Source organism: Haliotis rubra, unplaced genomic scaffold (genome assembly GCF_003918875.1).
Source record: "Haliotis rubra isolate DU_JTF1 unplaced genomic scaffold, ASM391887v1 Scf705, whole genome shotgun sequence".
Classification (NCBI taxonomy): Eukaryota; Metazoa; Mollusca; class Gastropoda; order Lepetellida; family Haliotidae; genus Haliotis; species Haliotis rubra.
The window spans coordinates 465,324-480,712 of record NW_025767419.1 but is presented as its reverse complement, the minus strand read 5'-3'; the positions used below and the strand labels follow the sequence as shown (position 1 = coordinate 480,712).

General features: G+C 40.3%; 1 protein-coding gene across 1 annotated transcript; it reads right to left on the bottom strand.

The window, feature by feature from the left end:
* Positions 1–497: 497 nt before the first annotated feature.
* LOC124258984 (guanidinobutyrase-like) lies at positions 498–14,477 on the bottom strand. Its single transcript, XM_046693045.1, has 9 exons — positions 14,427–14,477; positions 12,410–12,416; positions 11,140–11,274; positions 9,288–9,413; positions 8,319–8,494; positions 4,842–5,042; positions 4,398–4,542; positions 2,173–2,267; positions 498–1,540 (listed from the first exon to the last, which is right to left on the bottom strand). Exons 1-9 carry the CDS (start codon positions 14,475–14,477, stop codon positions 1,436–1,438), a joined length of 1,041 nt encoding a protein of 346 aa, XP_046549001.1. The 3' UTR covers positions 498–1,435.
* Positions 14,478–15,389: the final 912 nt, after the last annotated feature.

Here is a 15,389-nt window from a genome sequence, read left to right as displayed (position 1 = left end):
TGATACACCAAGATCATGCTGCCAATGTTCCCGTACATCACTGTATACAGAGACCATTTTAACTGAAGTATATTCATGTACATAACTTATTTATTAAAAAATCTAGGATCACAAGAAATCTGTGATGAAAGCGGAGTCCATTGTACAATCCGACAGTAACATGAGCATGTGATGACGACAGTGTTGACACCAGGTGTTCGCGAATTGGGGAACTTATCCCAGACTACTTGTGACATCCGGCAAACATACATGCAAAGGCAGGTCAATTATTCAACTGATATATCACAGGAACATATGGAACAAGTCAAAAGAGAGACATACTTTTTCTCACTGACGTGTCAAAGTTTGAAATTTTGAAACCAAATGCTGTAGAATTGTCTACACATACATCTGAAGCTGTTGAACAACACAGGGAGAAGTTGGAGTCCCTCTTGTCAGACAGTCTTGTGGAGAGTTTTCCTGTTATTAAGAATCTACAAATGGAACAAATGAGACGGTTTCACTGAAGTCCTTTATTTGTAGTTCAGGTGGTTAATTCAGTTGATGGACATGAACCTTTGACCATGATTCAACCATCGGGTCACAAAGTATTTTTTATAATTTATACATGTTTATACTGTTTATACTAAGATCAGCTATCAAATGTATTTCGAAGCATGTCATTTTGATTTATGTACATGTCATATTATGCTTTCATCAGCTAAACTCACTTATATAACTCTATATGGCGGGGGATGTAACTATATGTCTGCTGATTGTACATCTAATTTAAACAAACAATAATTCAACAAACTAGATGTGAAACACGTCACCAAGAGCTCATTCTGAACATTCTTGAGCTGTCAAGTCAAGTACACTGTTGTACAAAAGAAAGTACACATCTGGTGTATTGAGACTATTCCCAGATAAACAAATATTTTGCTAGCAACATTGTAATTGAGTACGATATTTGGTGTTATTGCAACACATACACAAATTTGTGACTTGAAATTTACAATCAAAACACTTTTTTAATTTTAACGCTGTTTTTAAGAAAATATTTTACCAAAGCATCAGGTGTATACTTTCTTTTGTACGTCAGTTTAGTTAGGTCCTCAATTTGTATGACGGCCAATATATACATATAGTATAATACGTTTACATCGAACGTGAATTACATATAATATTCATGGATGTAAAATATAGGTTTTAGATATGCTACAGATTTCAAACATATTGTTCAAATATATCTAAATAAATCATTTAATACATCATTAGAGTTTGATTTCAATAGCTGCCTAAATTTGTGGATATTAACGTTGTGGTGACACGTACGTGGTAGTTAACGCTGTCTTTAATTCCTGTAGTATATATATACAAGGATAAAATGCTACTCATGCTGTCAGCATGTGACGGTTGTCTTTCTGAACAACCCTCTAAGGTCCCATTTATGACATCACACGGGATAATATTTGACACCGGGAAGAATACAAAGCATCTCAAACAAGAAATGTGCTGCTACCATTGACGTCATATCATGGTTGTCATAGGGCGGCGACACCTGCAGTGGAAACAAGACACTGTCTACTGTCAACACAGGTAGCACATTATCACAGGGACAACAGCGATACAATAATGCATATTAATAATGGATAAGTCATTTTAGTTAATTGAGTTTCCAGTAGATGTGAATAAAGTTTGACATCTTACCTACTGAAGCCCAAGACTACCCTGAATAGACGGATGTAACATAGGAATAAAGGAGCCCGTGTTTACTTCACCTATACATCATATCACAATGAATTGGTCCATTGTATGTAATTTTTGGAAATAGAATTCTTAATTGTTTAAACATCTACGTCACTTTAGCTCATTTCACGGAATGACACATTTAATGAACGGTTTCAAGCTATGCACTGCACTTCATGTGCACAGAGTTTAGTGGCAGTGCTTGTAAGAGTTGTTTTTAAAACTTATTAATATATGAATTCTAAGAAAGGTATTTGTGATAAACATTTACAAAATTCATGGTGATAACAAAAAACAAACAATCTCCATGGCTGTAGAAACATGAGCAGCTGCTTGTTGAAAAGAAAGACAAGTTGCCACTTATAAATCGCTGATGCAAAACCAGCTGTAATACCCGGATGTTGGTGAAACACTAGAAACAATCTGTTATGGTGTAAACGTTACCTCAACAATACCGCCGCCGATGACGTTGAGGCCTCTGCAGCCCCGGATCACCTCCAACACTTGTATCGTCGTCAGTCCACCGATCTCCAATGTCCCTGCGTAAATGGATAACCACTTTAATGACACATTGACCGGGAAATAAAGGGCAGCAGTATGTTTATTACAAGTATTTCATTCAACATTCTCTTTAGGCAAATGATCTTAGACGAGGCGGTATATTGTCCGGAGTTGTGTCCCTCCTGTATGCCAGGATCCGCTAGTAACTAGGCACACATCGTTTGTCTGTCTCGTGGGTTTCACCACGTGGGTGTTTTCTACTTGTTCACTTTTAACTTTCTTCTCACATGTAGCGGAGACTCTGTCTTATGTTACTGGATTTCCCCTTCAAACCAGTTTTAAACCATACAAAGGTTCATTTCAGAGTCAATGGCCATGAATTCACACATGCATGTGCACACATGCAGGATTGCGTTTTCACAAAAGAGCGTACTGCATGCACCCCGCGTGGTTCATCACAGTCGAAATGAGCGAATGCATCAGGCTAGATCTAGTCATTATGGCATTCGTCCAAATCAACTTCCTTCTACCACCTATTTTCAATATAAATCATTTCTCCAAGTGTGAAGCTTCCTATTCCGTTCAGTATATGTAGTAGTTTTGGTTCTGTGTAAACAATGGAAATGCGTTTTAAATTTTCATCTCAACTATAGTGTGTTTATCCAAAAGGGTATACATGTATCTTATATATGACAAAAGATACATATACCTCCTGAATTTCATTACTGTATGTCAGGGTCCCTGGATGAAAGTTGTGAGGGCTGTTTCATGGAGCCCCCTTACCAACAGCTAACACACTCGTCATCACGCGTCTCGTCTTCAGCTTCCTCCAACATCATCAATATTGTCTTCCTCTCCACGCGCACACGCACGCACGCGTACACGCACACGCACATCCAACGTGCGTAGCTAGATAATTTATGCTTAACAGGGTCCTATGTACAGTTAACGCAGAGGATAAGGGCAGGTCATAAGAACATCGCTGGGTCTGTATCTTGGGCTAAATGAGTTTTAAGACGTAAGCCGATACCGTCAAGGTGGAACATTTGTACGAACCAAAATGATAGGGTCATTAGCTGACGGGAGGTTTTCGTTACCTCGAATACAGCTCCGAACATTTACATATTTACGTTTGTTCTGCGAGAATGTAATGTGGCTGACATTGGTGTTTACTACATGTTTATTCGCTGCTGCCCGTTCAAGGTTCGAAGCTGTTTTTTGCATTGTCTACGAAGAAGATTCATTTTGTATCACAGGCAGATGAAGTTAAACTTCAAATAAATTGTGTTCATTTGTTATCATAATAATGAAGATGGAAATATTAATGAACTACAATTGCGCTTGCGGGTGGCGCAGCAGAAATCGCAACCCAGTCACGAATTCTGGGATATCATCCGGGTAGTCGCGGGGGGAAAACAATAACAAAAGCAACAACCAGTCCCGGGCAATTGCTCTTGATCAGTGTTCCTTTAATAATATTTACCCAACACGGAGCCGACGTGTCTCGTATGTTACACGTGTTACGAATCGAACGAATGTTGTCATTTGGTCTCCTGTGAGCAGGAATGTTTGTATCAAGTATTTTGTTCAAATACCTGAACTTTTGAGGTTTTGTACATATCTCAGAACCATTCCAACTAAACGTAAATAACAAACTAATCAAGTGACATCTCTGTTGATTTGTTCATTACTCTTTATTACGTCATCATTTCGCCTGCCGTTCTACAGTCGTGATTATTACATATTAATCAGGAAGCCGGATAAATTTAATCGAGTCTAGCCCAGGTAAAACAGTGGTTGATATTGTGAGCACATTCCAATGTCGTCAAGGTACGATGATAATCGCCATATCCAGCCTGACAATCCGATCCAAATGGGTAAATATGTGTGCGTGCGTGAGACCGTGCGTCCGTGTTTAATGACAACCGCTCTCTGAGGGATGGTGTACTCCAATTATTATCAAACAGAAGGTTCAGGTTTCCTTATTTTGTGACAAAGGACTTGGTTTTATTATCGCCAAATGAGGTCAAAAGACGCTTGAGTTAACCAACCTATCACCTTACATCTTGCATGGCTTCATTTACCAGTTTTCATACGTGGGGCGTCACAGTTATAACCTTGTCTAATTGGTTCTCGTTTCACATCAAAACCAATCATCAAAGTATTACCTGCCCCTGGAGCGTACGAAGGGTCAAGGGCGTCGATGTCAAAGTCCACATATACGGGTACATCGCCCATCATGTCTCTTACTTCTTCCATGAGAGGTTTAAGGGACTTGTGCCAACATTCCTCCGCGCGGACCACACGGAAACCCTTAAGAAACAATATTGCAGTATTTAATGTAGAGTTAAATGATATTGGTGCAAACAGATACTTTGTGATTTAATTGAGTTTAGTCTGTGATTGGTTGGCTTTCAATTCCTGTTTAGCCTTTCAGTTTGACTATCGGTCAGCATCTGTTTATCTGGCGTTAAGCTGCTCAAATTACTGGGGTATATTTTGTGCAATAATTTACAAATCAAAATCCCCTTCTCTGTAAAAGAAAGCACAGTCTCATCTCAACTTCAGCATCCACCTACAGCATTCACATTGAGTATGGATTGTCGGTTTACCTGATCAATGCCCCACTGTATATTGTCCATGGAGAATCCTGCTCCACGTATGCCAATCTGCACCGTCTTCTCGGGTACGATACAACCTTCGTCAAAGGCACGTCTGATGGCGGTGGAGTGGTTGATCCTGTCCCCTGCTATACTGTCCGATGTATCCCTGTGGGCGTCAAGCTGTATCAGGCCCATAGGTCCATGCTTCGCCTGAATAATAATGATAATCATCTTCGTCTTCATCATCATCATCAACATCATCATCATCATCAGTGGTTACTTCATAGTTTCACTCTATTAGAGATGTTCTTTATTATCGAGGGGGCGGTGGAGTAGCCTAGTGGTTAAAGCGTTGGCTCGTCACGCCGAAGACCCGGGTTCGAATATGGGTACAATGTGTACAGCCCATTTCTGATGTAGCTGGAATATTGCTAAAAGCGACGTAAAACCAAACTCAGTCAGTCAGTCTTTATTATCGAAAATAACAATGAATATGTGTTTGATCAGAAGAATCGTAATGATCACAATAAAAAACAGTCAAAACGATAACTTGGCATTACGATCCGACAAATACTAGTATGTAAATGACACTAAAGAGGAACTACTTTGTACATCGATGTGACGCTTACATGCTGAAACACAAAAGAACAACGTCGCCTTTCGATGAAATAGAAGTGCACAGCAGTGATAATCCAGCGGCCTGTAGACAATAGTCCAGACAATCCAGTGATTGACATTGCGAACAACGATCAATGCTGCCACCCAACCAAATCCCAGTCTGACACCCGACTCACCGAGTGGCCTCACAAGACCAGTATGGCCTCTGAGAACCTGTTCTATCCCGGGATTGCATGATAAAGATTACATTATTACCCTCGTTTGTTTCCGTGTCGTAAATTAAGTAAACTTCTCGCTACATCATACCATTGCTAGCACTGACCCAGCATTAGTGTCACCATGTGACTTCAAGTGGAGCGAGTAAAATCGAGATATAGGACCTAGTGATAGCATGTGTCTTTGAGTAGATCTTTTGTATTCAACAGAAATGATGGAAATCATTTCGATTCTATTATATTTTGTATCGACTTAATATTTGGTGATATTTTATTGACAAAATTTATTATCTGGCATCAAATAGAACACTAGTATTACACTTACATTGTTTTGATGCTTCTTAAAATGAAATGTACACGCATTAAGACACAATCAGTGTAAATTGTATGTATATTTAACAGTCAGGCTGGAGAACACATTCAGTGTGTATTTTGTTTGTACACAATCCATGTATATACAGTGTAAACAAGTATATAGTTCACCTAGCTGAAGAAACATTGAACACCCGTGTATTGTGTTCACCACACGACGTCTTACAATGTACTCTCGTCCACAGCAGTACAATACAGATGACTCAGTCACTGTCTCCCGACTAATGGTATCATTGACTGTATCACACTGTCTCAGTCACTTAAACACTGTCTCACTCACTTAAACACTGACTCACTTAAACACTGTCTCACTCACTTAAATACTGTCTCACACTTAAAACACCCTCACCTGCTTAAACACTGTTTCATTCACTTAAATACTGTCACACTTAAACACTGTCTCACTCACTTAAACTCGGCCTCCCTCCCTTAAACACTGTCTCATTCACTTAAATACTGTCACACTTAATTTCTGCCTCCCTCTCTTAAACACTGTCTCACTCACTTAAACACTGTCTCACTCACTTAAACACTGTCTCACTCACTTAAACACTGTCTCACTCACTTAAACACTGTCTCACTCACTTAATTAACTTAAATACTGTCTCACTCACTTAAACACTGTCTCACTCACTTAAACACTGTCTCACTCACTTAAACACTGTCTCACTCACTTAAACACTGTCTCACTCACTTAAACACTGTCTCACTCACTTAAACACTGTCTCACTCACTTAAACACTGTGTCACTCACGTACACATTGTCTCACTCTCAAACACTGTCTCACTCTCAGTTAAACACTGCCTCACTCACTCACACTGTCTCACTCACTCACACTGTCTCACTCAGTTAAACGCTGTCTCACTCACTTAAACATTGTCCCACTCACTTAAACACTGCCTCACTCATTTAGACAAAGCTAATTGTCTAATTCAGTGTTTCACCCGCCGTCTCACTTAAACAATCACTCACTAACTCATTCTCCCACCGCTCACTCACTCATACTGTTTCACGCACTCATATTGTCTCACTAGCTCACGTAGTCTCACTTAAATACTGTCTCACTCACTCACTTATACAAGTCTAATTGTCTAATTCTTGTCTCATACGCTGTCTCACTCTGTCAGTCACTCACTCACTCTTTACCTTCAAAGCCTGTAGTATAGTATATGTGATAGTGTGATCGCCCCCTATCGCCAACGGGACTCACTCACTCACTCATTCATTTACTCAACCTTTACCTTCAAAGCCTGTAGTATAGGGTATGTGATAGTGTGATATCCCCCTATCGTCACCGGGACTCACTCACTCACTCACTCATTTACTCAACCTTTACCTTCAAAGCCTGTAGTATAGGGTATGTGATAGTGTGATATCCCCCTATCGCCAACGGGACTCACTCACTCATTCACTCATTTACTCAACCTTTACCTTCAAAGCCTGTAGTATAGGGTATGTGATAGTGTGATATCCCCCTATCGCCAACGGGACTCACTCACTCACTCATTTACTCAACCTTTACCTTCACTGTAGTATAGGGTATGTGATAGTGTGTATCTCCCCTATCGCCAGCAGGACTCCTCCACTCACTCATTTATCAACCTTTCCTTCAAAGCTGTAGTATAGGGTGTGTGATAGTGTGATATCCCCTATCGTCAGCGGGACTCACTCACTCACTCATTTACTCAACCTTTACCTTCAAAGCCTGTAGTATAGGGTATGTGATAGTGTGATATCCCTATCGTCAGCGGGACTCACTCACTCACTCATTTACTCAACCTTTACCTTCAAAGCCTGTAGTATAGGGTATGTGATAGTGTGATATCCCCCTATCGTCACCGGGACTCACTCACTCACTCACTCATTTACTCAACCTTTACCTTCAAAGCCTGTAGTATAGGGTATGTGATAGTGTGATATCCCCTATCGTCAGCGGGACTCACTCACTCACTCATTCATTTACTCAACCTTTACCTTCAAAGCCTGTAGTATAGGGTATGTGATAGTGTGATATCCCCCTATCGTCAGCGGGACTCACTCACTCACTCACTCATTTACTCAACCTTTACCTTCAAAGCCTGTTGTATAGGGTATGTGATAGTGTGATATCCCCCTATCGTCAACGGGACTCACTCACTCACTCATTCACAACACTGCCTCATTGTCCCACTCACTCGACCTTTACCTTCAAAGCCTGTAGTATAGGGTATGTGATAGTGTGATCTCCCCCTATCGTCAGCGGGACACACTCACTCACTCATTCATTTACTCAACCTTTACCTTCAAAGCCTGTAGTATAGGGTATGTGATAGTGTGATCTCCCCCTATCGTCAGCGGGACACACTCTATGTTGGAGTAATATCTTCGGATGTCTTCGCACGCGGTAACCGCATTATACTGGTTCAGTCTGACGTCACCGACGTCTGCTACTTGCAGAGACTCGAACGGGGCAGCACCTGTAACAGTGAAATACAGCTATCTAATCTCACCATCACCATTGTCGTCCATCTTATATTACCATTAATATTTATAGATTAAGATAAATAATATATACAGCAAAGAGGGTCCGGGTGACAGACCTACAAACATAATCGGTCATTGTACAACCTGGGGCAGCAGAAAAAGGCTGCACCTGTTGCACCCCTATGGGTAATTGAATCCAGGTCGACGAGACAATGTTTTATCCACTAGGCTGTCTCAGCGGTAATGAACACCAACTCCATGTTCTGTTTGTTGTTTAACGCCGCACTCAGCAATATTCCAGCTATATGGCGGCGGTCTGTAAATAATCGAGTCTGGACCTGACAATCCAGTGATCAACAGCATGAGCATCGATCTACGCAACTGGGAAACAATGACATGTGTGAACCAAGTCAGCGAGCCTCACCACCCGATCGCCTCCTACGACAAGCCTGGGTTCCTGAAGACCAATTCTAACCCGGATCTTCATGGTCCTCTCCAACAATGCAGCCTCCTGCATTAAGTAGAGTGTGAGAAGAACGGTGCTCCCGGTGAAGAACCCGGGCACACCCCAAGAGATCGGGAGGTACCAAACCAAACACCGAGGAGCCTGACGATAGTGTACATGGGATGCAAGCGAGCCACCAAACTTTTAACGTGCGGAGGGAAAAGTGCATAAACAAATAATTTACATACTAAGACACTCAATATTATAAAATAAACCACTTACCTGATGAAACATTTGAACAGTGTCTGCTGCTGGTGATAGTGTTACACCGTTATTCTCACCTGTGCTTGCATTGAGAGCTTTTAAGGCGGCCGACTGAACTCGTACTGCCCTTGGGCCCATCCTGGGACCGTTCTTGAACCCACACCCGAGGTCAAAGGGGACACCAATGAAACCTACATCTAAACCTGTCAACAAAACAACGACTATGTCAATAACACATGCTATACTTGGTATAGAAGCGATTGTCCAAATACACAGATCCAAACTACACCCGTGCATTAATTAAGCACCACCCTATTTTGAAAATAAGATGTGATGCTACAGAATAGCCATCAATTTAGTTAAAAAAGCTTTACCCACTGACAGTTTTACAAATACCATAACCTTTTCTATTCTTTGTGAAAGAATATGTTGATGAAAATGTGATGGGACTGAATCTTTACCCAAAATAACTATTCCTCTCCTGCTCAAACTACACAATTAAATTAAGTTTTGACTAAAAATAACAATTCTGTTATATACCAAGAAGACATTTACACATGAAGTAAGCTTTAATTATGCATAATCAGGAAGAACCCAATGTCAAAGATTCAGACCTTTTTCCAACAATTCAGATCGCTAATTGACAAAAACTGAAAAAGGCCACATTCATAAGATTTTGGAATAATTTTTGTATTATTTTGAGTTTATTGTAATGAATAAACACTTCTCCTTGCTGGATACTGATAATTACAGCTAAAATCTGTTTGTTTTGTTTGTAAAGCAAATGTTACTGCATTTTAAAATTTTCCTTTTTTTTAGTTTGACTGTAACTTTTCCTAAATCTTAGTTTACAAACTTGCATCCATTCACAATAAATAACGAATTTATAGGCCACACAACAATCAATTATTACTTTCACTTTTCAAAATAAGGTAACATGATTTAGGACAGAAAAACACCTGAGTTAAATATAGGCAATTATCCTAAAATACATGGTAATTTCAATGATGTTTTTCGTTTTTGAAATGTTAAATGTTTGCTCTATCAAATTATAAAGGTTATTTTTGGGAAAGAGTTTAAAATTTCATTTAAGACAAAATTAATTGGTACAAATACAAGGTGGTGCTTATTCTATGCACAGATGTATATATAAGATGACTGGACAGTTAAACTCTGTTGTAAATCGTAGCACAGCTTTGGGAAACTTACGTATACGTACATGTATGTAGTTCTATACGTATCATAGTAACATGTCTTAGTAGAATGGTTTACTCTTTCGGAATGTTTATCACCACTAAATATTCCATGGTGTTTATTATCGGTGGGGCAGCCTAGTTGATCCAGCGTTCGCTCTTGAAGCCGGAGGCCTGGTTTCAATTCCCAATCTGTAGAACCGTTTCTTGTGGCCCCAGGTTGTACAATGCCAGATTACGTTCCAGGTTTGTTGGCGCCTGCTCGTGGGTTTTACCGAACTGGTAAACGACTGAGACCTGCATCAGCCCAGCCTTTTCTCCCACATTAAGCTATGGTATAACTGGGATGATGCTCAAATGGTTTTAAAACCAAAGGACTTATTATTGCTGAGATATTTAAAAAGGCAGCAAAACGCCATATACTAGTATGTACTCACACACTCGAGTACGTCAACCTTAAAGATTTAGCAATATTCCACCAATATCACGATAGAGAACACCAGAAATGGGCTTCACACATTGTACCCATGTGGGGACTCGAACCCGGACCTTCATCACTTTGTGCCACTAGGCTACCACATCACCCGAGGATGATGACAAGTCAATGCTGAATTAGATGATTTGTTGAGCATAGCAGTGGTCAACACACAAAACATCCTCCAAACGAATTTCTAATACAACGTATTTCGTGCTAAAGCGTCGTAGTATACCTGCTCTATCTGCCGATAAGTTTTACCTTTAGTTGTTTCTTGTGACGGGAGTCTCATCATGGTACAGAATCCTGCTGCTCGGGGAAGTACATCTGGGGACTGGGGCTGGTTGAAGGCGGGTACCCGGGAGTTCCCGATTGCTTGACCGTGCTCTGAGACATCTGATCATCGGGGTGGAGCATAAAATATATTACTGGAGGCAAGTAAGTATGTGAAATAAAATAGCCAAGTATTTAAATGGCAATTAGTGAGTAACCTTTTGTAATTTGAAATATACAATACCAAAATCGACAAGACACCAGTACTGTGGGTATTTCATTAATATAGTGTTGGTAACAACAAATACGGGGGTACCAAACACCATAATTAAGGGCAGCCACTATGACCAGTGGACAAAGTTATTTCCGGGGATGCGGGGAGCCTAGTGGTTAAAGCGTTTGCGTTAACAGCATAACACTTGTAAAGAATACTCCGTGGTGTAGTGGTTAGAGCGTCCGCCCGGAGAGTGGAAGGTCGCGGGTTCGATCCCCGACCGCGTCATACCAAAAAAGATGTTAAAATATGGTACTTGTTGGTCCCTACCTGGCGCTCGGCATAAATGGGTACAACAAGGACTGGTCGGCTCGGAGTCAGTATAATGTGTCTGAGTTGGGTATTCATGCTTCACTGCGGCATGGTACCTCAGTGAGCTAGCACTATAAAACCAGCTTCAGTCTGGGCTAGTACAAGCAGCCACACATACACATACACACGCATGCACGTCGTAATATAATCGAAATATTCTCAAGCACGACATTAAACCCAATTTCACCTCACCTCACCTTGTAAAGAATACAGACAGACTGCTCAGTAAAGTTCAGTATCTTTCAGGGATCACACCAGCGAAAGCTTTAAGCAAGTTCAGCCCTATTGTTAGAACTTACAATGAAACTCGGGACTTAAGTCCACCGACAGAAACTCACACCCAGGACCGAATTAGAATTTAACAATACTATACTTAAAAAAACAAGGTATGTAACTTTAAGTATATCAACTCCATGCATATTGCACAGAGCCACGTTTCGATGTAGATTCTTACACCGTTATCAAGGTAAAAGTGACTACAAACACATGTTGAGAAGTATATGTACATAGTGTGCTGTAAAAAAGCAGCAGGTAACGTGAACCTGCTGTTTTAATCTGCAACTTGCCACAACATACTCTGCATACATACGCCCTCTCTATATTTGTATCTACCAAGTCGTATGCTTCGTTATTGACTCATCAACTTCTAGAAACAGTCAAACAATTACTTACCACTTTCCTGTCAGGTTCAATGTGACATGCGGTTGTACATGTTCTATTGTACTATGTTACAGCCGGGTCTTCGTGTGACCTGTGATGTATGTCACCGTGTTATTTCTTTATAGACTGTTAATAGGTCGATAACACCGCTATCAATGATAACTTGCTTATGGCTTGATATATCCCTGGCTTAATAACGGTGTTATCATCCACACAGAAACGTCACCTATATTGTAACAAAGACGTTGTATATCCATATAACCCTCTCCTTTGTTATAATTCAGTATGAGGTACTACCTAGACAATAGTGCAGGCACAGCGAGGTGTCTCTTTAAAATCCTCTTGGCCAACTAGTAGACGGGAAGCAAGTCTACATTTTTTCATGCAGACGAGTTACCTTGTGTCGTCAAGTGGGAGTTCGTGTTTGCACATAGACAATAGCTCAGTTTCTGGCCTGGCCAGTATGTAAGCTACACAACATATGCTACACATACTAACGAAACATAGTAACTGTGCTCTTTGTTAAGTTCCATAAAAATATGCCTCTATGGATAATATAATAATGCATCTTTCAAAACATAGTGATGAAGACATTAAGGTCGTGATTCACAGTTTGCACTTGCGTGTTTTGCACTGCACACAATTTGGATGCTTACGTTTGTTGAGGGCCCAACACGTGTGGTTATAATGTGTGAGCAATTGATGATTGTTTCGTTCAGAAAAAAACCCTCCACACTTTTAAGTAGCGCTTACGCAATGCTACGATTTGTTGATAATCAACGTCTACGCGACGTTTAAGCAGGAAAACGTAAATGGCCGACATTTTTGTGTTTATTGAAACGCTATCTACAGCCGGACGTCTGCGTCTGAGGTCACATCAACAAGACAACCATATACGAAGTCGAGGCCAAACCGCCACATAGACAGCACGGACAGTTCCTGGGTTGAGACCAAATAGCGTCAGAACCGTACACAACGTGGGGTGTAGAATGTCGTTCAATGATCTACGCCCTTCAAGGAAAACGTTTCAACGACGCTTACGTTATGCAACGCCGTCAGTTTGGAGAAGTGTAATGGTTCGGAGTGGCATCACTTCCCTGGAGAACAAATCTCATCATTCTTAATGGCAATTTGGAATGGCATACGCTAACGGGACGACATTGTTCCAAATCATATCCTACCATTTGTAAACGCTGTCTGACATGGGGAATAACATCTCCCAGACTGTGTTCAATCAACTGGTGTCTTTAATAAACCGCATGCGTCAACGCAAATTTAGGTCACGTCCGATGTTGACATTGTAAATTGAGTTGCTAGGACCTGCCTCTCTGCTCTTGTTACCTCGTATGGGTTTTGTTAGAGAATTTGTTATGAAAAAAACATGGATAAGTCCTATGACCAGATATTCTGCTGTTTTTCTCAACAACAATGACATTTATATGACTTTATAGGGAACACAGTTATATTGTTAGCATATATAGAAGAATAATGGTTATATTTTCTCGATAATATTGTAACTATCAGGATATAAGCAGAATATCCAAATTGATCTAAATGGTATTTAATAAGGACAAACTTTATGGATGAACAACTTCTTTAGTCAGGTGATGTGACATTTCGATAGATTCTTGTACGTTGTCAGCAGGTCACATGATTCTTGTACGTTGTCAGCAGGTCACATGTCGCATCATCTGAATAAAGGAATTGTTCATCCATAAAGCTTGTCCTTATCTGACTCTCCAACTTCTAAAAATGCCACTCAAAGAAATCATATTTAATGTTTGTATTTGGTTGGATATACCACAGAAGCAACACTATTGTAGTATTTGCATTGTTCACCTTTTATTGATTTGTCGAATATCCCCTTGCAAAAAGTTATTATGTTATGTTAAGTAGGTTTTAACCAAGTAGAAAGAGTTGTCTACCTTTGATCGTGTTTGTGCTTGTGGTTAATTTTAGGGCGTTTTGAACAACAAATGTTCACTAACTCTAAACATATTTATAATTTATGTAACAAACTTAAAGTTACCAATCGTCTCCAGAACGAACCATTATCAGCAAACCGAGCAGCGTTGAACATGATTTTAAACCAAACTTGTCGAATGACACTTCTTGTGGAATTCCATCTATGATGTGCATACCAGAAAGGTCTGCCCCACCTGAATGATCCTTTCAGAGAGAAATGATTGAATCAATCTAAACATATTAGCTTGTATTACAAGCTTTTGCATTTAAACGGCAAAATCTGACGCCAAATCACATCACATGCCTTTTCAATATCACGAAATACGCACAACTTACACGCCTAATTGCCAATTGCTTTCTGAGCTTCTGTGTAATCAGCCACGCTAATCAGTGCATGAGCGACCTGTTCGAAACCCTGCTTAAATTCTGGACCAAACCTTGCTTCCTCAAGATAATAAGTTAAGCGGTTGGTAACTATTCTTTCCATGGACGAAGTGACAAAGTGATGTTCTATCAAGGCTTCTATTTGACTTGTAACATGTGTTCCAGTGTGTTGTGAGGTGAACGATTGATTTATCTTTGCATGCATCTCTTGTATGGCATGGTGCTTTCCTACCAACGCTATACATATGGTCTATGTAACTGTGTAACATTTACCAAACTTGTAAGGCATCATTGTTTCACACTGCCCATATATTGTTCCCCAAAGATGGGTTAGGTTGAGGGAGATTTAAGGTGTTATTGGTCTGGCGTGATACTATAATCATCTACACAGAACATTGTAAACTATGAAGTCATTTAGGTGTACGGCAGCGACTGACGTACGTTGGAAGTTGCATCGTGTTTCACCATCTTCATTCCAGCTCCAGTAAAACAGTCATGAAAGTTAATGGCTGCCAACGCTATTCATCTTTCTGTAAGCTTTAATCTTGGCATGGTCCTCATCTGTCAACCGTAAATAGGAGGTCAAAGTCAGGTATCCGTTACGTGTACGTCATTAGTGACGTCAATAAAACTCACGTCCTGA

Excerpts from the sequence above, each read along its gene's own strand:
- LOC124258984 (XM_046693045.1), bottom strand. The coding sequence starts at position 14,477 with ATGTTCAACGCTGCTCGGTTTGCTGATAATGGTTCGTTCTGGAGACGA. Across the intron at positions 8,495-9,287 it reads AGCTCTCAATGCAAGCACAG|GTGCTGCCCCGTTCGAGTCT; the intron begins GTGAGAATAACG and ends TCACTGTTACAG. Across the intron at positions 4,543-4,841 it reads TACAGTGGGGCATTGATCAG|GGTTTCCGTGTGGTCCGCGC; the intron begins GTAAACCGACAA and ends TTGTTTCTTAAG.